Source organism: Tachyglossus aculeatus, chromosome X1 (assembly GCF_015852505.1).
Source record: "Tachyglossus aculeatus isolate mTacAcu1 chromosome X1, mTacAcu1.pri, whole genome shotgun sequence".
NCBI lineage: Eukaryota > Metazoa > Chordata > Mammalia > Monotremata > Tachyglossidae > Tachyglossus > Tachyglossus aculeatus.
In genome coordinates, this window is record NC_052101.1 from 135,464,095 (window position 1) to 135,487,243 (window position 23,149).

The following is a 23,149-nucleotide window of genomic DNA, read 5'->3' on the forward strand; positions in this document are numbered from 1 at the left end:
CAATCTTTTCATTCCTGAAGTTACATGGATGGTATCTGCATCCATCAAACAATCAATCAATCAAAGGCCTTTACTGAGGTCCTGAGAGAAACCAACATAGACTATTGAAAGAGAGTCTTGCCAGATCACGATCTATGGCTCTCAAATCAATGGATCGATCTATCGATTTGAGTGCTTACTGTGTGCAGCGCACTGCATGAAGGGCTTTAGGATGGATGTCGAGCCCCCAAGGGACAGGGACCATGTCTAATTCCTACCTGTGTATTCTTTCCCAGTGCTATGTACAGTGGTCGGCCCCCAGTAAGCACTTAATAACTATCATTACTATTAATTTCTATTATAGGCTAAGTGCACCCAGCACTTACTAAGTCCTGGGGTAAATGTATGATCAGCAGGTCAGACCCAATCCCTATCCCACAAGGGACTCATAATCTAAGTAGGAGGGAGTACAGGCATTGAATCCCCATTTTACAGATGGGGTAACTGAGGCCCAGAGAAGTGAAGGGATTCACCCAAGGTCGTACAGCAGACAAGTGGCGGAGCTAGGCTGAGAACCCAAGCCCTCTGACTCCCAGGCGCAGGCTCCTTCCACTAGGCCACCACGTTGATGAACAGAAATCTATCCGTGACACCTACTATCAAGTTAGCCCACGTTAAAGTTTCTTTTCAATCAATCAATCGTATTTATTGAGCGCTTACTGTGTGCAGAGCACTGTACTAAGCGCTTGGGAAGTACAAGTTGACAACATATAGAGACAGTCCCTACCCAACAGTGGGCTCACAGTCTAAAAGGGGGAGACAGAGAACGAAACCAAACATACTAACAAAATAAAATAAATAGAACAGATATGTACAAGTAAAATAAATAGAGTAATAAATATGTACAAACATATATACAGGTTTTCATCTCTGATTTGGCTTGATGAGAAGAGAAACCATCTACCTCAGGACTTAGTTTAGGTGTCTCAGAACAGAACTCAGAATCTCTTACCTTCTCCCCAGCCCCCAGCAATCTTCTCTCCCCATCAAAGCTTGGCTCTGCCCCTCCCCTCTCCCAGGCCGGGTTGGGGGTGGGAGTAGGGGTCTTTTTGCTCAGATGATTCCAAATACCCTGGAAGGGGGTTGCGGGGAGGACTGCACCAATCTGGTGGCCCCACCTTGATTTGGCTAACAGATGGGGGCTCCCCATCTACCAAAACCTACAAAAATCACACCTCCTCCAGGAAGCCTTCCCTGACCAACCAACCTCTAATCTCCCCACCCTATTCTCCCTCCCTTCTGCATTACCTGTGCACTTGGGGTCATAGCCCCTAAACCCTTTGATACTCAAGCCCACCCTCTCCCCCACAGCACTAATGTCCACATCCGTACACTCTGCCACTTCCTCCTATCTGTAATATACTTTAGGGCCTGCCTCCCCACCCCAGACTGCAAGCTCCTTGAGGACGGGGAGTATGTTCTACCAACTTGGTTGTCTTGGACTCTCCAAAGCACTTAGTCCAGTGCTCTGAACACGGTCAGCACTCAATCAATACCATTGATTGACTGATTGTTTATTGAGCCCTCACTATGTGCCCAGCACTGCACTAAGGCATGAGGTAATAATAATAATAGTATTTGTTAAGCATTTGTGCCATGTGCCAGGCACTGTACTAAGCACTAGGGTAGATACAAGATCATCAAATTGGATGCAGTCCCTATCCCCATTTTACAGATGAGGAAATTGAGGCCCAGAGAAGTGAAGTGACTTGCACAAGGTCACACAGCAGATGAGTGGCAGAGCTGGGATTAGAACCCAGGTCCTCCTGACTCCTAGGCTTGTGCTCTTTCTGTTAGGCCACGCTCCTTCCAGGTAGATATGGATGGTCGATCGGATAGAGCTACTGTCCCCGCCCAGGACCTATGAGGGAGGGAGGGCAAGTCTCCCATCCCCATTTTACGGAGGAAGAAACTGAGGTGCAGAGAGGTGCAATGATTTGCCCAAGGTCACAGAAGAGGCCGGGGTAGAGCCAGAGCCAGAACCCTTTACCTCAGGCTCTTTCCACGAGCCTGGGCTGCCTCCTTAATGAACGTGGGTGCCATACACTGTGCTAGCTTCTGCCGCAGTCCTCCCTCCATAAAATGGGATGACCATTTTTATAGGCATTTTGGGAAAACGGATGAGGCCAGGGTTTCAGGTGTGCAATTCTTTCCCTGGCACTCACGTATGTTAAATTGAACATTCTAGGATGTACAACTTCGGCTATTCTACCCCGACACCCCCGGGTCACTCTCTCTTCCCCAAGGCTGCCACTCTCTGCAAATAATGGGTCCGCCTCTCCCCAACTAGCTTGTAAGATCCCTGAAGGCGAGGACCACAGTTCTGCCTTCTGACTGATGACTGGGTGGCTGTCTCTCCCAGCAAAACTGTCAGCTCCCCGAGGGCAGGGATCGCATCTCCCAACTCTATTGCCTCTTCCAAGCACTCATCAGAGTGTTCTGCATGCAGTAAGCGTGCAATACAAATGATTGTTTGATTGACTTGCTGGGTGGGCAAGGGTAAATGGGCTGACTTGGAGGCCAAGCCCCCTAGAAGCTCATGGGCCGCCTTGGCCCCTCTCCCGCCGGCCAGGAGCTTGGGAAGGAGGAGAAGAGCAAAGAGCATGCGGCTGACGAGGATCTGGACGACTTGGGGGAAGGTGCAACTGGCTCAGAGGGAAAAGGAGACCAGGAAACAGACAAGGGTGCGGGCCCAGAGCGCCCCAAAGCAGGTGACTTTTTGGAGCGTGCCTGCAAGGGAGGGGGTGGGCAGCGGGAATCGGCAAGAGGACAAGATTCAGGAGGGGCTGCCACCAAGAACAGGCAAGCCATCAAGCCAGATGGAAGCCAGGGTGGCTTTGAGAAAAGTTCCCAGTTGGCCTGGTGGGGGTGGCCTGAGAGAGAGAAGAGCCCCTCTCTGGCCTTCTCTGGGCTCCACTGGGGCCTCCACTCCCCCCGCCAGTGGCCCAGGGCCCCGGGGCCCTAGGGAGCCCCAGAGGAGGAAGGGAAGCTGGCGTGGCCAGGTGGATAGATCCTAGGACAAATGGGTCAGTGGGCCCTTCTCCTCTGTCCCTCTTCCCCTGCCCAGCTCCAGCACCCAAGAGTGCCCCAGCCCGGAAGAAGCCGAAGCCACTGAAGTCGCCGCCACCGCCCTTGTCGCCACCCTGGACCAGTGGTGGCCCCAAGGGGGACGAACTGCCCTGGGGTGAGATCACCCTCAATAAGTGCCTGGTTCTGGCCTCGGTCGTGGCTGTCCTCAGTGTGGCCTTCCAGCTATTTCAGGGTAAGAGCTCCCGTCCCCCAACCGCTGCCTGGCTCCAAGCCGCCGGCCCGCCCCAAGCCCCTGCCTGGTAGGGACCTATTCCTCACTCTAGACTGGGATGGGGAACTCGAGCCCCACCGGGGCCTGCCAATTGACTCTCTTCTGACTGGGAGGTCATTAGCATGACCTCATTGACCTTGAGGCGGAGGGACAGGGCCTGCAGGGTCTGCAGTTACCCAAGAGGGAAAGGACGGGGGCCCTGGGGCCAAGGTGGTTACTGGGGGGGGCCACTGGGCCAGAACTAGTGTTGGCTGGGGAGGGGGGAAGAGAGCTTAGTCCAGAGCCTGACTGACTAAGGCAAGCACCATGCCACTGTCTGGCACCACTGGGTTGAGTGGGAGGATGCCCCCTGGGGTCGTGGCGGGGGGGGGGGGGGAGGTGAGGGGGATGGGGACCGCAGAGGGGGGCCAAGCCCCGCTCTGAGGTCATAGCAGTGCCCTCCCTCCTGGGAGGGAGGGAGGGAGTCAGGTCTGAGGGGCAGCCAGCGCTGGGTCCGGCTGGGACCCATCATTCCCCTCTGGCCACTAGTCGATTTGGGTTTGGCCAAGGTCAGCCCAGCTCCTCGGCCTGTTCCCAGCACCCCTTTCCTCCCCACCCAAACCAGGCTGCTCTCCAAGATAGAGAGTGAGAGGGAACCAGGGCGGGGCCCCTGGGGGTTTGGGCAAGCGACTGAGACCTCGGAATTCATTCAATTCAATTACTGTGTGCAGAGCACTGTACTAAGCGCTTAGCACAACTCCTCTGAGCCCGGCTCCTGGAGCTCCGGGACCCCTGAGGCTCCCGGGGCTCAATTCTCCCTCTGAGGTTCCAGCCTGATCCTCTGCCCCCAATGCTCCCAGAGGCTCAGGGTGAGTCAGACAAGCCTGTAGCCCCAAGAGAGTGGGAGCAGTCAGCCAGGAAGAGCCGCTTGTTTTCTTGAATCTGACTGAAAAGATGGACTCTCTTTGTCCCCAGATGCCATTGATGGGGAAGAAGAGGCCCCTGAGCCTGCTCCCACTCTGTGGGTGCAGCCTGGCAGCCATGCCCCAAGTCAGAGCAACAACAAACTGGTAAGCAGAAGAGCTTGGGTACCTTAGCCTTTACCATATTTCATCTTGAGGAGGAGGAAGAGGAGGAGGAGGAGGAAGAGGATTGCTGGGGGAGGGGAGGGAGAGCAGGAGTGAGTTTCTGGAGTGTAAGCCCTGAACTTCAGCTAGAGTTGCTCCTGTGCTGGCTGTGCCCCCAAGAAGAGAAGGCTCGAGAGGCTTTGGAGCCAGTAAGTGCTTTCCCTTGGTTCCCAACATTCATTGGCTAGGGGGGAAAGAGCAGGGGAGGAGCAGAAGGGGAGCACAGAGGACTATGGAGAAGTGACTCAACTGCTTTACATTCCTCACAACCTCACTCCAGCCTGAGACGGGATTCCTTGCAAGCTGGTTTGGCTCACCAGAGCCGGATGGGCCTCCAGGCTTCACAGCCCAAGGGAAGGAAAAACCGAAAGCATCACCGAGCCAAGGGGAGCTGGCCGGGGAGCCACCCGAGGAGCCGGGAAAAATAACGCCAGGTGCCACAGATTCCCCAGGCGGAGCCAGCCCGGAGCCCGGCCCACCTGACGTCCAGCCCCCTTCGGCGAGCGTGGGTTTGCGCGAGAAACCTTCCAAGAAGGATGAAAAGTTCAGGAACAGAAAGGGCCCCAGGAAGGAGGTGCAGGCCAAAGCCCCAGGCCGGGAGTGGGAAGGCTATGAGGGGGCTCCTGGCAAAGGGGGCCCACAAGGGCACCAGGGGAGCAAGAAGCCCAAGCGGGGTGGGCAGTGGAGCCCCCGACCTTGGGAAGCCAAGCCCAATCACTCGCGGAAACCCCAGGGAGGCAGCGGGTGGCCCCAGCCAGAGCACAAAGGCAAGAGGGAGCGTGCAGGTGACCGGGACAGGTTCTTTGGCAAACACAAGCACCCAGACCGAGAGGGAAAGCGGCGGGACTGAGCGTGGCGGCCAGGGGCACGGGCCAAGATTTTGCACGCTGCTGGCCTAGGCACCCTCCCGACTCAGGGAGCCAGCTCGGCCCCGACCACCCGGGCGCTCAACTCCGGTATGCGGGGGGTGGGGGTGGGGGCATACGTTCCCTGCCCACTCTCAACCCCAGGTCCCCCTCCTAAGATGTCCAAATAAAGTTAAGCCAAGTGTCAGGGTGATCTCTGAGCTTGTGTGGTTGTCTTAGGGAAAACTCTGATGTGCTAGGAGTGGGGGATCCAGCCCAAAGGACCCTCCTCAGGGGCAGGAAGCCCAGGTCCTCAAGGAAGGCTATGGGGCGGGCCGGGGGATGGGGTGGAGGACGGAGTTGGCTGCAAAGGGAACAGGGGCTAGGGAAACTCATCGTATGGCTCAGGGGATAGGGGCCCCAGGCCTCTCCTCCTCATGGGCCCCCTGGGCTCTCCTGCCCTTTATCCTCCCTCAATAAGCCTCCATTCCCAGCCCCAAGTTATTCATAAAAAGCACTTGGTAAATACTGTAACTACAATTAAGAAGAAGAAAAACCATGACTCAGCCTTGAAGGTACTGCACGGAGGCTGTTCTTTATTGAGGAAGAACAACTCTGTTACAAGAGGAGTAAATACCAGTAGCGGAAGCAAAGCTGGGCCTGGAGCTGGTGAAGGGGAGGGAGTCGGCCTCTCGAAAGCTGAACTTGCTCCCGGGTGTTTGCCCAGTCGGGGCGCTTCAACCTCCTCCTCCATCGAGCCCAGCGTCAGGCCCCATTCATCCATACAAGTACAGCCAAGAAAGCCCCTGCCCTCCCCGCTTTCCCCTGCTCAGGTGGCCCCGCGGAGGGGCAGGCTGCTAGCATGAGCCAGACAGCCAACCGGGGGAACCCCCAGAGGAGGAACAACCAGGGCCAGGGAACCGGAGAGCAAGCGGACAAGTGCAAGCAGCTGCTCGGCCAGGGGAGCCAGAGAGGAGGGGGCCCTCAGGCGAGTGGCCTCAGCGGCAGCCACAGGCCACAACCACCATGTTGGGCATGAGGCGGGCGCTCAGGGCGCCATCCGAGAGGCTTATGAGTGTCTTCTCGGCGTAGCTGGTGGGCACGCAGCAGGGCTCCCGGGTCAGGACCACCCCCCGGGCCTGCATCTTGAGCAGCAGCACGACGTGGTTGTTGTAGTTGGGGTTGCGGTCGGACTGGGGCCAGCTGCACCGGCCCTGGCAGTTGTTGGCCATGTAGGTTTCGGGGATGAGCACCGAGTGCTCCGAGCGCAGGTCCACGCTCAGCTCCTGCAGCCGGCATAGGCCCTCGCTCTCGGCACTGCGCTGGGCCCGTGACACCTTGCGCCGCTCCTGCCACTCGGCCCGCAGACTCTGCAGGGCCTTGAGCAGGAGCAGGGCGTGCAGTTGCGGGGGCGGGTCCGGGGCGCTGGTGCGGTTGTCCCCACCGCCCCCACCTCTTCCAGTGCCGTTGCTGACCCCTTGGCAGAAATCCAGCAGGCGCTGGAGGAGCTCGGCTTGGGGCTGCAGCGCAGGGAGCCCCAGCAGCTCGGCTGCCACTCCCTGAAGCTTGGCTGCGAGGCGTCGGGCCAGCCCCTCCTCGGGCCGCCAATGCCCAGCCTGGCCCTCCAGCAGGGCCCGGCTGCCGGCAGGGAAATGCAGGAGGAGGGGCTCCTCTGACTCCACCAGCTGCTCCAGCATGGCCGGCTCCGAGAAGTTGAAGAACCGCTGCGGGAGCCCCTCCAGGGCTAAGGGGTCCAAGTCGAGCCGCAGGCGGGCCAGGCCAGGCAAGGGAGCTGGGAAGGCCAGGGCACCCCGCACCAGGTGGGTCAGGGCCTCCAGGAAGTGGTTGGAGTCGGGAGAGGGCGTGGGAGTGGCAGCTGCCTCGTGGAGCTCTGTAGGTGGCCTGTGGAGGATTTGGGGCCCGGGGTAAGGTGGCGAAGAGAAGCTCATTGTGGGCAGAGAATGTGTCTGTGTATTGTTTTACTCTCCCAGGCGCTCAGTATAGTGCTCTGCACACAGTAAGCTCTCAATAAATATGATTGACATTAACTAACGAAGAGCTGAGCCCTGGCTCTGCCCACATCCCCTTGTTCCCAGTCCCCTATAGTCCACCTCTCCACGTGTGCCTCACCACAGCAGCCGACATCCCTTACCAAACCATTTTCCTGGTGGGAGCAGCAGCAGCCACCACCGCCCACCCTGCAAGAGCTCAGCCTAATCCAGCCACCGCGCTCTGTCCTAGGAGACCCCACTCACCTTGGGACGGGGTAAGGCGCCACATCCAGCTGCCCCCGGGCGGGCAGGGCCTGGGCCTCCCCTCGACGTCCCCGCTGCCGCAGCAGAAGCAACACGGGGGTCATCCGGGTGAAGCACTTGTCGTCGGGGCCAAAGAGCAGGGTCTGGAGCTCCAGCGGGGAAAGGGACCCTGGGGCACAGGAGTCACACGCAAACACAGTCACGCTCACGTAGGCAGAAGCCGCAGGGCAGAGCCAGGGTTCCTGGCCCTAAGCCAGTCTGCTCACCATCCAGGAGGGGACCCAGGTCTCGAGCCCTCGCTTCTGCCCAGCCCGAGGTCTTGACCCCCTGGCCCGCAGCCCCCCAGCTGAGTGGGCTGGGGAGGGATCCCAGCCACTTTACCCTCCCTTACCGTGACCGCCACGAGGCCAAAAGGCCAGGGAGAGCCGCAGGCGGGGCAGCCAGGCCCTGGTAGTTCCTTCCATGCCAAGGACTAGGTAGCGGGTGTTCTGTGAGAGACAGAGGTTCTGCAGAGACAGGGATTGAAAGAGGAAGGTGAAATTGCCCATTGAAAGTGTGTGTGCGCGCGCACGCACGCGGAATATGTGCATGGACCCAAGCATCTGTGTGCCAATACATGGAGGTGAGCACATCTCGCACTGAGCGCCTTCCCCAAACCCTGTACCTGCTCGTGCTGCAGCCCATCACCAGCCACCGTAAACTCCTGCTCCCTCCCTTGGCCTGGGTAGAAGACCAGAAGCGCCAGGTCCAGGCTGCCCAGCAGCAGATCGGGGCCACCTGCTCCACGCGGCTCCTGGAACCTCAGCTCCGGCTCCTGCCGCCACATCACTGGGGGGCACGAGGGCAGGCAGTCGGTGCCTGCCCCCCCCCCCCCCCCCCACCCGACCCACTTCCCAAACCCTCCGAAGCCTCTGCCTTCTGGTGGGGCCAGGGAACAGCCCCACAGCTTAAGGAAGGGGTGGAGCCCGGGGCTCAGGCGGCCTGGGCTCCGGCCACAGCGGGTCCCATTCCCTGGGGCCCCTCCCTTCTTGTTTGGGGCCAGCTGGCAAGGCAGAGGGTGTGGGGATAGGGTTGATCCTCCCCCCCGGGGGGACCCGCTCTCCCTCACCCACGCGGAGCCCCCGTACCTTCCTCCAGATGAAGGACCACGAGGTGGTGCCCACCTGGCTCTACCAGCCAGGCTCCCAGCTGCTGCAGGGAGAGAACCACCCCCGTATCTCCCGGGGGGCAGATCCCAAAGGTGGCCTGGGCTCGCGAGCCCCATTGGGCCTGCCTCACCTCCTCCAGAAAGCCACTTTCATAGCTGCTCAGAGATCCCACCACCTCCAAATGGTCACCGTTGGCTCCTCCCACCCTCACCCGGCACACTGGTCCTCTCAGGCCACCCATGGCCCAAGGGTGGGCGCCCCGTCCGGCCCCGTGGCCTGAGATGGGAGGTCCAGGCTCAGGTGAGATCGCGGAAAGCCGGGTCCCATGCGGGGTCTCTTCAACAGTGGAGGAGGAGGAGGAAGAGGAGGAAGGCCCGCCACCTCCTCCTGCCTTGGGGGAAGCAATCGCAGCAGGTCGCTCTGGCCAGGCTCCCTCAGAGGCACTTCGGCCTCCAGCCCCTTGTTCTGCAGCTTGGCCCTTGCCTGGGGCTGGGGCCAGCTCTGCAGCAGGACCGGGTCCCCCCGCCTCAAGATGCCCTGCCCCTGCCCCATGCAGCGGGGGCACCAGCAGTAACAGCAGCTGCAGTAGCAGGGGTGACGGCGGCAGACAGGGTCCAGCAGGGTCCAGCGACCAGCCCTTCATTTTGAGCGGGGTGTGTGCGCATCCGAGTTCCCGGCCGCCTCCGCCTTATATGAGGCCAGGGTGGCAGCGATGCTTTCCCAAACCTTTTGCGAGGGAGGCAAGGGCAGCTATCTCTTGTGAACGGAGGTGACCTTGAGTCGACAATGCCCAACAGATCCTTTGGCAACTTGAAAGGCCAATGGCCTGACACTGAGGGAAGCTCTTTCAAAAGAACCTTTCTGTTCTATTTTCAGGGCTGGGTATATCTGCTTTGTACAAATGATATAAAATTTGAGCCAGAGCAGGAGAAACGCCGTCCTTGACTAACATGTTGTTATTTTCTTCTCGGCCGCCAGAATCCAAAGAGCGGCAGGGCCAAGGGACCCCATGGGGGTGGGGGAGCCTGGGGCCTGCCCTCCGGGTTCCCAGAAGAAGAGAACCCTGGCCAGAGTGGATGGACCAAGCCGCCCCGCTGGAGAAAATCCCCATTCCCGCCAGCCCCTCCAACCCCGCTCAGGCCTTCTGGGCCTCTCCCTTTGGTAACCACTCCGAGGACCCTTCTGAGAGATCTGTGGCAGAAGTGCCAGAGAGCACCCCCACCTCCATCCCCACCCCTGGCCCCAAGTCACTGAGGGCCAAGGCATCTCTCTTTGGGGCTGGTAACAGGGTGTGAGGGGCTCCAGCCCCCAGCAGAAGCCAGCACAGGGCTGGCGGAAACTCTCCGAGGGACCATCAGCAGGGCAGAGGGGCCACTAAGCGCTGCCTGTGGCGAAGGCACCCAGGGCCAGTGCCTGCAACTCAATCAAATTTGCCACTCCACACCACACCAAGTGGAAATCTCTTTAATAACCATGTCGGGCACGGAGCCACAGCCCCTGCGTACAAAAACGTCAATCCTAAGGAAACGCAACACGTGCGAGGGAAATCACTCAATTGGCTGGTGGGGGAGGAGGAAGGTTTCCAGGGCCGTCGGAAGGAAGCGGAGGTCTCAGCATTGGGGGCATGGGGTTTGGGGGATGGACACCGGGGGCCGGGGCGTGGACGCCGGGCGCCGGGGGGTGGACTCCAGGAGCCGGCGCATGGACCCCAGGTGCTGGGGGGTGGATGCCAGGCCCCGGTGGGTGGAGGCCAGGTGCCGGAGCATGGATGCCGGGCGCCGGGGGATGGACACCAGGCGCAGGGGGATGGACGCCAGGCGCCGGGGGATGGACGCCAGGCGCGGGGGGATGGACGCCGGGTGCCGGAGGGTGGACGCCGGGCGCCGGGGGGTGGACGCCGGGTGCCGGGGGGTGGACGCCAGGCGCCGGTGGGGGCAACTGAGGAGGTCCAGGGGGTGGCATGGGGGGCAGAGGCAAGCCTCCTGGAGGTGGCGGTGGCAAGGACTCTGGGAGAGGAGGACGGGGAGGCAAACCATTCAGTAGCGGAGGGGGAGGGCGCTTCACTCCAGGAGGGCCTGCAGGGAGGCTAGGAGGAGGAGGAGGTTTCTCCATCTTAAAATGGAACTGGAGGAAAAACTGCAGAGACACACAGAGAGACAGATGTACTCACATGTGAGTGGCAGCAACCACCAATGTTTCCTCATGGGAGATGGGAGGGGCAGCGCCCCACCCTTATCTTGGTTAGCCTGCAGCCCATCTCTCCCTGGTAGTCTAAAGGCAACTCCCTGGACCCCTGTGGATCCCTGCAAAGAGCTGGGGCTCTGTGATTTGGGGTCCATTTAGAAACAGGGAGACCCAGAAGTCTCATCCCTTTGTGTCAAGGGCAAGGACGGCATCTCTTCTAGGACTGTTGGCTCTAAAACAGCCTGATGCAGTATCAGCTGGTGTCCCAGTCTGATCCTCGATCTCGTACCACTAACTCACAGCCCTGGATCACCTGCACAGTCCGCCTCCTTCGCTCCTCTGCGCGAGCTGCAGAGTGCTGCTGGTAGAAATCTAAATATCAGGTTGACTTGGACCACTTGAAGTTTACCCTTCCATGCTTTAACTCTGGCCTCTCCTCCGCCTGGCAAAACTATTTCTCTACCCTTATCGACATCTACGCCCGTTGCCCTTGCCAGTTGTTCCAGACATTTAACTCCCTCCTCAGTCCCCTTGTCTCCCCTTTCTCCCCCTCCCTTGCCCCCAGTGACCTGACCTACTTTATTAAGAAAATTGACACCATCAGGTGTGAGCTCCCCCAAATCGTCCCTGCCCCTCCTCAGTCTCTCCTACTTCTGGCCCCCTCTTCAACTCTCCCATCCTTCCGAGTAGTATCTCTAGAGGAGATCTCCTGCCTCCTCTCGAAAGCCACCCCCTCCACATGCGCATCTGACCCCTTTCATTCACACCTTATCAAAACTCTCACCCCCTTAACAGTCATCTTAAACTGTTTGCTCTTCAGTGGCTTCCTCCCCACTGCTTTTAAACATGCCCATGTTTCCCCTATCCTAAAAAAAACACAAAAAAACTCCCCTGACCCCCACATCTCCCTCCTACCATTCATTCACTCAAACGTATTTATTAATTATAATTGTACTATTTAGTACTGTACTAAGCGAATACTGAGAGCTCATCTCCTCCAGGAGGCCTTCCCAGACTGAGCCCCCCACTTTTCCTCGCCTCTTCCTCCCCTCCCCATCGCCCCCACCCCCCTTCTGCCCTACCCCTTCCCCTCCCCACAGCACTTGTGTATATTTGTATGTATTTATTGCTCTATTTTATTAATGATGAGTATGTAGCTATAATTCTATTTATTCTGATGGCATTGACACCTGTCTACTTGTTTTGTTGTCTGTCTCCCCCTTCTAGACTGTGAGCCCGTTGCTGGGTAGGGACTGTCTCTATAGGTTGCCGATTTGTACTTCCCAAGCGCTTAGTACAGTGCTCTGCACACAGTAAGCACACAATAAGTACAACTGAATGAATGAATAACCATTCCTCTCCAAACTCCTTGAGCAAGTTGTCTACACCTGCTTCTCAGATTCCTCTCCTCCAATTCTCTCCTTGACCCCCTCTAATCTGGCTTCCGTCCCCTTCGCTCCAAAGGAACCTCTCAAAGATCAACAATGATCTCCTTCTTGCCAAATCCAACACCCTCTACTGCATTATAATCCTACTCGACCTCTCAGCTGCCTTCGACACTGTGGATCACCCCCTTCTCCTGGGACCGCTATCCACCCTTGGCTTCACTGACTCTGTCCTTTCATGTTCTCCTCATCTCTCTGGCCGTTCATTCTCAGTCTCTTTCATGGGCTCTTCCTCTGCTTCTCACCCCCTAACTGTGGGGGTCCCTCAGGGTTCAGCTCTGGGTCCCCTTCTATATTCCATCTACACCCACTCCCTTGCAGAACTCATTTGCTCCCATGGTTTCAACTATAACCTCTGTGCGGATCATTTCTAAATCTGCATCTCCAGCCCTGATCTCTCTCCCTCTCTGCAGTCATCCCGTCAGTCCCACCTTCACAACTTTGCTAAAACCCACCCTTTCCTCTCCATCCAAACTGCTACCATGTTAATACAATCACTCATCCTATCCCGCCCGGATTACTACACCAGCCTACTTGCTGACCTCCCAGCCTCTTATCTCTCCCCACTCCAGTCCACACTTCACTCTGCTGCCCAGGTCATTTTTCTACAAAAATATTCAGGACGTATTTGCTCCTCAAAAAACTCCAGTGGTTGCCCATCCACCACTGTATCAAACAAAAACTCCTCACCCTTGGCTTTAAAGCAGTCCATCACCTTGCCCCCTCGTACCTCACCTCTCTTCTCTCCTTCTATAATGCAGCCCACACACTTTGCTCCTCTCATGCTAACCTTCTCACTGTGCCTTGATCTCACCTGTCTCACCGCCAACCCCTCGCCAGCATCCTGCAACAACCTCCCCCTCCTCAACTCCAACAGACAACTACACTCCCCGCTTCAAAGCCTTATTGAAGGCACATCTCTTCCAAGAGGCCTTCCCAGACTAAGCCCCACTTTTCCTCTCCTCCCACTCTCCCTTCTGCGTCACCCCGACTTCTTCCCTTTGCTCTCCCCCTCCCTCACCCAGCCCCACAGCACTTATATACAGATCTGAAATTTTATTTATTTGTATTGATGTCTGTCTCCCCCACCCCAGACCGTAAGCTTGTCATTGGCAGGGAATGTCAGTTTCTTGTTGTGTTGCGCTTTCCCAAGTGCTTAGTACAGTGCTCTACACACAGTAAGTGCTCAAATATGATTGATTGAATGAATGAATTCCCTTCCAGAGGTAGGGAGGGACCATTATGTGAACTGACTTCTCCACCACATGGGCCAGGTCTGTCCCGGCTCCACTGACAGTTACCACCCGGCCCCCACCCCCAGCCATTTCCAAGGACCCAGAGTCCCGGCGCTCACAGACAGCTGGTTACCTGCTTAGTCTCCCTGTTCCAGTGCGTCCAAAACTTGCCTTCGGCCTTGTCGATTTCCCTGCTTGGCACCTGTAAGGGAAGGAAGAAGGAAGGGATCACAGTGAGGGAGGGCCGCAGTGTGGGCTGAGAACGCTCTGGGGCCAAGGCTCAAAGCAGTAGGTTGCCTGGGGATGGAAGAGGAGACAGGAGAAGGCACCTCAAATCGAGAACAGCTCCCCACCCCCCAGCCCAACCTACCTTAAAAGCGATGGTTTCATAGGGCTCAGCCGCCATCAGCAGGTACTGCCAGCGCCGGTCTGGGGGCTCAATCCGCTGCTCGTATGCGGACATGAACCGGTGCCGCGGCATGATGCTCTCCGCAATCTCGGGGTAATCGATCTGTGAGGCAGACAGGATGCCAGAGACCATTCACCTTACAGAGAACCAAGCCCCAGTGGGGTGGGCGTCGGGAGGAGGGAGAAGAAAGGCCAGCACGGCCGCCACCCCTTGTTCCAAGCAGCCTTGGCAGCGGCCGCCGAGCCCCACACTGGCACACGCATCACGGGCCAGGGATTGCTTTGCCACAGCAGACTTGGGCTGGGCCCAACCGGAAAGAAACAGCAGTGGGGCCTGCTGCTGGGAGGGAAAGGCCCTTACCTGGAAGAGAAGGCTCTGCTGGCCCATGTCGGTGTCTCGCTGTTTGGTCACTGTCACGGAAAATAAGAAGTCACCTCTGCTGTGTCCCCCAAGAGTCCCGAGGGGGGACTTTGCTTGCGGCAGGGCTAGGCCCACCCAGACAGAGCCAGGGAGCATCTGGAGCAAATTCTGCAGGCAGGGTACACCCGGCTAGGGGCCCTGCCTGCTGGCACTAAGGGGAACGGACCCGACAGGGCCGGGAGAGTAGATGCCAGCTGGCAGGCTTCTGTCACTTGCCACATGTCCAGTGGCCTCTCTGGCACCAGGGAGAGATTTAGGAGGTTTCTCCCACACCAGCACCCAGACGGGCAGTGGCAACATCTTCAGATGTCCCGAGAGGAGAAGAAGTGTGGTCTAGTGGATAGAGCCTGGGCCAGAGAGTCAGAAGGGCCTGGGTTCTAATCCCGGATCCACCGCTAGTCTGCTATGTGACCTTGGCCGAGTCACTTCACTTCCTCTGGGCCTGTTACTTCATCTGTAAAATGGGAATTAAGACTAGGAGCCCCATGTGGTACATGGATTGTGTCCAATCTGGCTAGCTTGCATCTATCCCAGTGTTTGGTACACGGGAAGCACTTAAATACCATAAAAAGGGTGGGCGGGGGGGGGGGGGGGAGGCGCGAGGGAGGGCCACCATCGCAGCTCAGAGGGGCGAGGCACACAACCCAGACACAGACCTTTGTAACCCGGCCGGCCAATTTTCACAAACTTCTTCACTTCCACTTTGACTTTCTCTGGGGCAGGCTGGGCTGGGGCCTCCTTGGCCTCTTTCGCCGCTCTTCGGGCCCTGCAACCGGGAGAAGTCGTCAGGAAAGCCACCCCGCCCTGCTTTAGCCACACATCCCTTCGTCCCATTCCCCCCGCGCCCCTGGAGGCGGAGAGATCTTTCTCATGGGCCCTAACCCTCAGCCCAGGGCTTCTCCAACCTCCTTGAGAAACTGAGTCCTGTGCAATTCCCATTATCTCCCCCATCGCCTGCCAACTTCCTTTCCTTCTTGGGCTATCAAATTCACGCCAAAAGGAAAAGGAGCCAAAGTCAACTTGGAAACCCAGACAGGACTCGACTCAGAGGGGCGATCGCTCTAGTGATCCGGGTTGAGTACTTACAGATTGGTTTGATGCTTTTTTCCTTGGGTGTGCGCCAAGTAGCTTCCCTGAAAGACGACGCGGGGCTGGTTAGTCGCCGCAGAAATCCCACCCCCAGCCACCTCTCATCCTCCCCTGGCCCGGAAAAACACAAAAATGGATGGCAGGTCCAGCCCGGCCATTCCGGGGTCCTTCCTGGCCGGGGTGCTCGAAGCAGACACGGCTCCAAGGACCCCCTAACCCTGCTCAGGCTCCACCCGGGGTTAGCTCACCTCATTGTTGTGCAGCGTGAGACACAGTTTGCACTCATAAGAACCCAAGTGATTTTTCATGAAATACGGATCCTGCAAAGGAAAGAACAATGAGTAACTTCTCTGAGAAGCCCCTGCCCCAACCCGAAAGCTTTGATGGAAGCCTGATCCCAGAACACCTCTCCTAGGGTCAGTTCAGCCTCTCTTGTTCTGTATTCCTCCTTTTCTCTGTAAGTCTCACTCTGGCCCCGCCCCTCTGCTCCTTACGCCCTCAGCTCTTCCTCTCTCACCCATGTCCCCTCACACCCACTCTAATCCTGGCCCTTCCACTTGTTGGCTGTGGGTAGTCCGTGTTCCTGCTGCCAGTCTCTGTCCCACTCTGCCCCCCCCCCCCACCTAAGCCCTTGCAGCCCCCGACAACCCATCACAGGGATTTTCCTGGCCTGGACCCAAGCCAGTTAGCTGGGAAGTCACTAGAAACCCTATCCACTTTTCCTAGTGCGAGGCGGTGGAGGGGCAGGAGGGGGAGCCTGGCTGATGGCCGGTCCCGGACAAAACTGAGATCAATCTAGAAACGCCCCGGCTTCCCCGGGGCCTGGTCCCCCTCGGCCGACTGATGAGAAGCAGCATGGCTTAGTGGAGAGAGCCCGGGCTGGGAAATCAGAGGTCATGGGTTCTAATCCCGGCTCCACCGCTTATCAGCTGTGTGACTCTGGTCAAGTCACTTAACTTCTCTGTGACTCAGTTACCTCATCTGTAAAATGGGGATTAAGACTGTGAACCCCCCGTGGAATAACCTGATTACCTTGTACCTACCCTGCTTAGAACAGTGCCTGGCATATAGTAAGCGCTTAACAAATACCATCATCATCATTATGTGACACCAAGAGGTGCATGGAAAGAAAAAGCAGCGTGGGAAGCAGCCTGGTGGCCTAGTGGGAAGAGACTGGGCCCAGGAGTCAGAGGACTTGGGTTCTCCTCCAGGCTCTGCCACCTGTCTGCTGGGCAACTTGATTTGAGTAAGTCGCTTCACTTCTCGAGACCGCTGGAAAATGGGGATTCAAGACCTGTTCTTTCTCCCCTTTATACTGTGAGCCCCATGCAGGACAGTGACTGTGTCCAACCTATCTTGTATCTGCTCTGGGCTGAGCACAGGCTTGGCACATAGTAAGCGCCTAACGAACATCACACGCTGGGCCCAAGCCCCTGGGCTCCGAGAACACGGAAGCCACAGCTGGTAAATGAGCCAAACAGGGGGTGCGTTCCACAAGTGACTCTGCCAGGGCAGGTGACAAGATCCCAAGTGAGGGTTTCGGAGGGTGGGCAGGGCTTGAAAACATAGCAGTGGGGGAAAGAAGGGAAGCAAGCCAGCGTCCCACAGAGGAAAGACAAAGCCTTCGCTCCCCCGACTTCCCATCTAGGCAGAGCTGCTTGAATTTTGCCAGTGCTGGAAGTTCAGCCTGAAAGGACTCTGAGACGGGGAGAACCCGGCTCTTTGGCACATTCTGCCCAAGGGGCAGGGTTGGGGAAGGATCGCGGCACACCTTATTGATGTCAATGGTTTCCAGAGCCAACTGGCGCAGGCGCTCCCGGCGATCTCGGTTGCTCTCGGAGGACGAGGCCACTCCTCCGCTCCCAGTCTTGCCCCCGGGACGGTGCTGAAAGTCCATGGTGATGAGAGCTGCTTGTGTCCTTCAGAGAAGTTCTGGGAAGAAGCCTGTGAAAGGCGAATGGAGGGGAGGAGAAAGAGAGACAGACAGAGTGTGCCTAGAGAGAGAGACAGAGAGAAAGCAAATGCGCCATGAGAAAAAGCACCAAGAGACAGCCCGGACCTAGGTTCTCATCCCAGCTCTGACACTTGCTTGCCGTGTGATCTTGAGCAAGTCACTTCACTTCTCTGGGCCTCAGTGTCCTCATTTGGAAAATGGGGGTTCAATCCTCCTCCCTCCAACTTAAACTGTGAGCCCCATGTGGGACAGGGACTTTGTCCAACCTGATGATCTTGGATCTGTTACCGAATTGTACTTTCCAAGCACTTAGTACAGTACGTAGCATACAGTCAGTGCTTAACAAGTACCATTAAAAAAACAAAACCACAAAAAAATCCCTAGAGCCAACATTCTGCAAGATGGCAGCACCAGCCATCATCACCACCACCAATGGTACTGACTGAGCGCTTACTCTGTGCAGAGCACCGGACAAACACTTAGGAGATGACAATACAGCAGAGTTGGTAGATACTTTCCTTTACCACAAAGAGCTCCCAGTCCAGCCAGAACCCCCCAGGAGGTGGCCCCTGGCCCGATGACTGGGAAACGGCGGCCACCACCATCAAGGAAGAGCAAGGTTGATAGGGAGGCAAGAAGCGACCATCCGTCCATCCACCCTTCAACCCTTAAAATATCCAGCTGCCAAATCCTTCCAAGAGTAGTCAGATGGGCTGAAATTGGTCTTGTTGACTGCAAGGACAAAACCCTCAGGACCACCTTGGAAAAGCTGACAAACCAAAGAAGCTCAAAGTTGCTAATATCAATAATTACAATAATAATAGTAGTATGGTAGGTGCTTACTATGGGTCAAGCACTGCACCAAGCGCTTAGGAGATTTCAAGAGTTGGTAGACATGCTCCCTGCCCACAGAGAGCTTACAGCCCAGTGGGGGAGACAGACATAAAAATCAATTACAGCTAGGGGAAGCAAGGATATGGACAGAAGTGCTGAGGGGCTAGGGTGAGTATCAAAGTGGTTAAGGGGCACACCCAAGTGCCCAGGCGGTGCAGAAAGGACGACGAAAGGGATGGGGGAATGAGGGCTTAGTTGGGAAGGTCTCTTGTTGGAGAAGCGATTTTAATAACGACTTTAGGGGCGGGGAGAGTAGTGGTCTGTCGGATAAGCAGCATGACCTAATGGGAAGAGCTCCGGGCTTGGGAGTCAGAGGACTTGTGTTTCAATCCCAGCTCCGCCACTTGTCTGCTGTGTCACCTTGGACATGTCACTTTTTCCCTGGGCTTCAGTTAGCTCATCTATAAAATACGGGTTAAAATTGTAAGCCCTACGTAGGACAGGGACTGTGTCTCACGAGATAATCAGGTACCTACCCCAACACTTAGTATGGTGCCTGGCACATAGTAAACACTTAACAAATACCACAATTTTTATAAAACATTGCTAAAATCTGCCCTTTCCTCTCCGTCCAAACTGCTACCATGTTATAGGCAGGATAGGTCCTGCCTTGATTACTGTATCAGTCTCCTTGCTGACCTCCCTGCCTCCTCTCTCCAGTCCATGCTTCACTCTGCTGTCCGGATCATTTTTCTACAAAAACGCTCCAACCATGTTTCCCCACTCCTCAAGAACCTCCAGCGGTTGGCCCATCCACCTCCGTATCAAACAGAAACTCCTTACCATAGGCTTTAGAGCACTCAATCACCTTGCCCCCTCCTACCTCACCTCACTACGACCCAGCCCGCACACTTCGCTCCTCTAATGCCGACTTACTCACTGTACCACAATCTCATCTATCTCGTCGCCAGCCTCTTGCCGACGTCCTGCCTCTGGACTGGAACACCCTTCCCCTGCATATCTAACAGACAATTACCCTCCCCACCTTCACAGCCTTCTTGAAAGGTGATCTCCTCCAAGAGGCCTCAACTTTTTTCCCACTCCCTTCTGCGTCACCCTGATTTGCTCCTTTTATCACCCCTTCCTCATCCCCACGGCACGTGTATACATATCTGTAATTTATGTTTGTCTCCCCCTCTAGACTGTGAGCTCGTTGGGGTCAGGGAATGTGCCTACTGTTATCCTGTACTCTCCCAAGCTCTTAGTACAATGCTCTGCACGCGGGAAGTGCTCAATAAATACGGATGATTGATTGGGAGGGAGTTCCAGGTCAGAGGCAGGGCGTGAGCAAGGGGTCAGCAGCGAAATAGATGAAATTGAGGTACAGTGAGTAGGTTGGTGTTGCAGGAGCCAAGTCAATGCTGGGTCGTAGAACATCAGCAAGCAAAGGCAGCAGGGGGAGAACTGACTGAGTGCCTTATAGCAGATAGTAAGGGGCTTCTGTCTGGTGAGGAGATGGACGGCAAACCACTTCTGAGGAGTAGGGAGATGGGTTCAGGGTTTTTTTTTTTCTGAAAACAATCTGAGAAGCAATCACAGCAGGATATGTTAAGTGCTTGAATCAGCACAGTAGTAAGTTTGGATGAAGAGGAAAGGGCAGATTTTGGATAGGTTGTGAAAATAGAACTGACAGGACTTGGTGAGACTGAATATGTGGTTTGAATGAGGGAGATGAGTGAGGATAACACCAGGGTTCTGGGCTTGTGAGAAAGGGAGGATAGTGGAATTCTCTACAGCGATGGGAAAGACTGGGGGAGGGCATGTCTGCTGCCAAGATCATTTTTCTAAAAGAAGTTCAGTCCACACCCCCACTCAAAAACGTCCAATGGTTGCCCACCCACCTCCTCTTCAAACAGAAACTTTTTACCGTTGGCTTTAAAGCCCTCCATCAGCTCGCTCCCTCCTACCTCGCCTCACTAATCTCCTAATCCAGCCCGGCCGGCACACTCTGCTCCTCCAGCGCCAGCTTGCTCACTGTGCCCCAATCTCATCTATATCTCGCCGCTGACCCCTTTCCCACGTCCTCCCCCTGGCCTAGGACTCCCTCCCCCTCCACATATGCCAGATCCCAACTCTCTTCGCCTTCAAAGCATTATTAAGGTCGCAACTTCTCCAAGAGGCCTTCCCGGCTTAAGCCCTCTTTACCCCAGCTCCCTTTCCTACTGTGTCGTCTAAGCACTTGGATCTGTGACCTTGGGGCATTTGGTATTTGCCCCACCCTCAACCCCGCCACATTTATGTACATACCTTTAAATTGCATATTATAAATGATTTATTTATACTGGTGTCCGTCACCCCCCTGTGGACTGTAAGCTTGTTGTGGGCAGGGAATGTGTCTACTGACTCAGTTGTACTGTACTCTTCCAATCACTTAGTACAGTGCTCTAGACACGGTACGGACCCAAGAGATACCACTGACGATGAAGATCAGGTACTGGGTGGAAAGATGAGAACCCACGTGAGCCTCACATTCTAAGAGGGGGGAAGAATTGGGATTTCATCCTCATTTTCCAAAGGAGGAAACTGAGGCCCCGTGAAGTTAGCTCAGGTGGGTAGAGCGTGGTGCTAATAAAGCCAAGGTCGCGGGTTCGATCCCCATAGGGGCCGGTAAAAGTTTTGGGAAGCAGCATGGCGTACTGGGTAGAGCCCGGGCGTCGGGTGGTCATGAGTCCTAATCCCAGCTCTGCCACTTGTCAAGCGCTTAGCACAGTGCTCTGCACAAAGTAAGCGCTCAATAAACACGACTGATTGTGGCTCAGTGGAAACGAGCCCGGGCTTTGGAGTCAGATCATGGGTTCAAACCCCGGCTCCGCCAATTGTCAGCTGTGTGACTTTGGGCAAGTCACTTAACTTCTCTGTGCCTCAGTGACCTCATCTGTAAAATGGGGACTAAGACTGTGAGCCCCACGTGGGTCAACCTGATCACCTTGTAACCTCCCCAGCACTTAGAACAGTGCTTTGCACATAGTAAGCGCTTAATAAATGCCATTATTATTATTATTACTGTCAGCTGGGTGATTTTGGGCAAGTCACTTCACTTCTCTGGGCCTCAGTTCCCTCATCTGGTAAATGGAGGCGGAGCCCCATGTGGGACGGGGGCTGCGTCCAACCCGATTGACTTGTATCCACCCCTGCGCTTAGTACGGTGCCCGGCACCTAATCAGCACTTAACGAGTGCCTTAACAGGGATCATCATCATCATCATCATCATTACAGGTCGAACGGCAGAGTAGGGATTAGAACTCAAGTCCTCCGCCTCCCAGACAGAGAGAAGCAGCGTGGCTCAGTGGAAAGGGCCCGGGCTTTGGAGTCGGAGGTCATGGGTTCGAATCCCGACTCTACCACGTGTCTGCTGTGTGACCTTGAGAAGCAGCGTGGCTCAGTGGAAAGGGCCCGGGCTTTGGAGTCGGAGGTCATGGGTTCGAATCCCGACTCTACCACGTGTCTGCTGTGTGACCTTGAGAAGCAGCGTGGCTCAGTGGAAAGAGCCCGGGCTTTGGAGTCGGAGGTCATGGGTTCGAATCCCGACTCTACCACGTGTCTGCTGTGTGACCTTGAGAAGCAGCGTGGCTCAGTGGAAAGAGCCCGGGCTTTGGAGTCAGAGGTCATGGGTTCGAATCCCGACTCCGCCACGTGTCTGCTGTGTGATCTTGGGCAAGTCACTTCAGTTCTCTGGGCTTCAGTTCCCTCATCTGTAAAACGGGGATGAAGACTGTGAGCCCCCCGTGGGCCAACCTGATCACCCTGTATCCTCCCAAGCGCTTAGAACAGTGCTTTGCACATAGTAAGCGCTTAACAAATGCCAATTATTATTATTACTATTAAGTCACTTGACTTCTCTGAGCCTCAGTTCCCTCATCTGTAAAATGGGGATGGAGACTGTGAGCCCCCCGTGGGCCAACCTGATCACCCTGTATCCTCCCAAGCGCTCAGAACAGTGCTTTGCACATAGTAAGCGCTTACCAAATGCCAATCATTATTATTATGTCACTTCACTTCTCTGGGCCTCAGTTCCCTCATCTGTAAAATGGGGATGAAGACTGTGCGCCCCCCGTGGGCCAACCTGATCACCCTGTATCCTCCCAAGCGCTTAGAACAGTGCTTTGCACATAGTAAGCGCTTACCAAATGCCAATCATTATTATTATTATTAAGTCACTTGCCTTCTCTGAGCCTCAGTTCCCTCATCTGTAAAATGGGGATTAAGACTGGAAGCGTGGGACAACTTGATCACCTTGTACCCCCCCCCCCCCAGCTCTGCAAATAGGAAGCGCTTACTATGCCGCCATCATCATCATCATCATCATCCCAGACCCGAGCTCCACTCCCCTCAGGGGTTGGGCCTACTCACTCTCTAGTCCTCCCCCAAGCGCTTCGTCCAGTCCCCTGCCCGCGGTGGGTGGTCGATCGACCCCACTAATGAATCAACCGCCGGGTGGCCGGGCTCGCGCCTGCCCCGCCGGATAAAAAAAGTGCCGGAGGCCCGCGGCGGAAGGAGCGCGGAGGCAATGGCGGCCGAAGCTGAGGCGGCGCGCGGCCCGGACGCCTCGCGCTCCACGTGACCCCTGGCGCGCGGTGAGGGGCGGGGGGGGGGGGGGGGAGCGCCGGCCGGCCGGCCGGCCGCCCACGGGCACCAACCCAAATCCCTGGCGGGCCCCGCTTTCCTCCGGCCACTCGCCTTCCTGCAGCTCCGTCCTCGGGCGCCGCCGTTCCCGGCTCCCTGCAACTCTTAGCCGCCCCGCCCCGGCCCGGCCCCTCACCTACTCCTAGGTCGCGAGGCCTGCGCCGCGGCCCAGTGCGCATGCGCCGCCGGCCACGCTTCCTCC

General features: G+C 56.6%; 3 protein-coding genes across 4 annotated transcripts; 1 reads left to right on the top strand and 2 right to left on the bottom strand.

Moving 5' to 3' along the window:
* Positions 1-2,642: 2,642 nt before the first annotated feature.
* On the top strand, positions 2,643-5,296 carry JSRP1 (junctional sarcoplasmic reticulum protein 1). The gene is made up of 6 exons (XM_038771839.1): positions 2,643-2,841; positions 3,107-3,301; positions 4,180-4,188; positions 4,295-4,389; positions 4,533-4,595; positions 4,727-5,296. The coding sequence occupies exons 1-6, from the start codon at positions 2,643-2,645 to the stop codon at positions 5,294-5,296; spliced, it is 1,131 nt and encodes a 376-aa protein (XP_038627767.1).
* A 564-nt stretch (positions 5,297-5,860) lies between these two features.
* On the bottom strand, positions 5,861-9,430 carry AMH (anti-Mullerian hormone). Its single transcript, XM_038739841.1, has 5 exons — positions 8,674-9,430; positions 8,211-8,374; positions 7,938-8,052; positions 7,547-7,715; positions 5,861-7,193 (listed from the first exon to the last, which is right to left on the bottom strand). Exons 1-5 carry the CDS (start codon positions 9,335-9,337, stop codon positions 6,290-6,292), a joined length of 2,016 nt encoding a protein of 671 aa, XP_038595769.1. The 5' UTR covers positions 9,338-9,430; the 3' UTR covers positions 5,861-6,289.
* Positions 9,431-10,149: 719 nt separating this feature from the next.
* SF3A2 (splicing factor 3a subunit 2) lies at positions 10,150-23,073 on the bottom strand. 2 transcript variants are annotated; one of them, XM_038772578.1, is made up of 9 exons: positions 23,002-23,073; positions 17,248-17,420; positions 15,725-15,796; positions 15,474-15,520; positions 15,044-15,153; positions 14,328-14,377; positions 13,929-14,069; positions 13,692-13,760; positions 10,150-10,830 (listed from the first exon to the last, which is right to left on the bottom strand). In XM_038772578.1, the coding sequence occupies exons 2-9, from the start codon at positions 17,371-17,373 to the stop codon at positions 10,246-10,248; spliced, it is 1,200 nt and encodes a 399-aa protein (XP_038628506.1). In that variant the 5' UTR covers positions 17,374-17,420; positions 23,002-23,073; the 3' UTR covers positions 10,150-10,245. The 2 variants fall into 2 exon arrangements, with proteins under 2 accessions (XP_038628506.1, XP_038628505.1); XM_038772577.1 differs by lacking the exon at positions 23,002-23,073 and adding an exon at positions 22,675-22,823 and having other exon boundaries at positions 17,248-17,470.
* Positions 23,074-23,149: the final 76 nt, after the last annotated feature.

Bases quoted from the DNA above. Each gene is read 5' to 3' on its own strand.
- SF3A2 (XM_038772578.1), bottom strand. From the start codon at position 17,373: ATGGACTTTCAGCACCGTCCCGGGGGCAAGACTGGGAGCGGAGGAGTG. The intron at 15,797-17,247 runs GTGTGCCGCGAT...TTTCCTTTGCAG, and splicing joins AAACCATTGACATCAATAAG to GATCCGTATTTCATGAAAAA. The intron at 14,378-15,043 runs GTCTGTGTCTGG...TTTCCGTGACAG, and splicing joins TGGCCGGCCGGGTTACAAAG to TGACCAAACAGCGAGACACC.
- JSRP1 (XM_038771839.1), top strand. From the start codon at position 2,643: ATGCGGCTGACGAGGATCTGGACGACTTGGGGGAAGGTGCAACTGGCT. The intron at 4,390-4,532 runs GTAAGCAGAAGA...CCTGAACTTCAG, and splicing joins GTCAGAGCAACAACAAACTG to CTAGAGTTGCTCCTGTGCTG. The intron at 4,596-4,726 runs GTAAGTGCTTTC...ACCTCACTCCAG, and splicing joins CTCGAGAGGCTTTGGAGCCA to CCTGAGACGGGATTCCTTGC.
- AMH (XM_038739841.1), bottom strand. From the start codon at position 9,337: ATGAAGGGCTGGTCGCTGGACCCTGCTGGACCCTGTCTGCCGCCGTCA. The intron at 8,375-8,673 runs GTACGGGGGCTC...CGTGCCCCCCAG, and splicing joins GGTCCTTCATCTGGAGGAAG to TGATGTGGCGGCAGGAGCCG. The intron at 7,716-7,937 runs GTAAGGGAGGGT...CCTGTGCCCCAG, and splicing joins TTGGCCTCGTGGCGGTCACG to GGTCCCTTTCCCCGCTGGAG.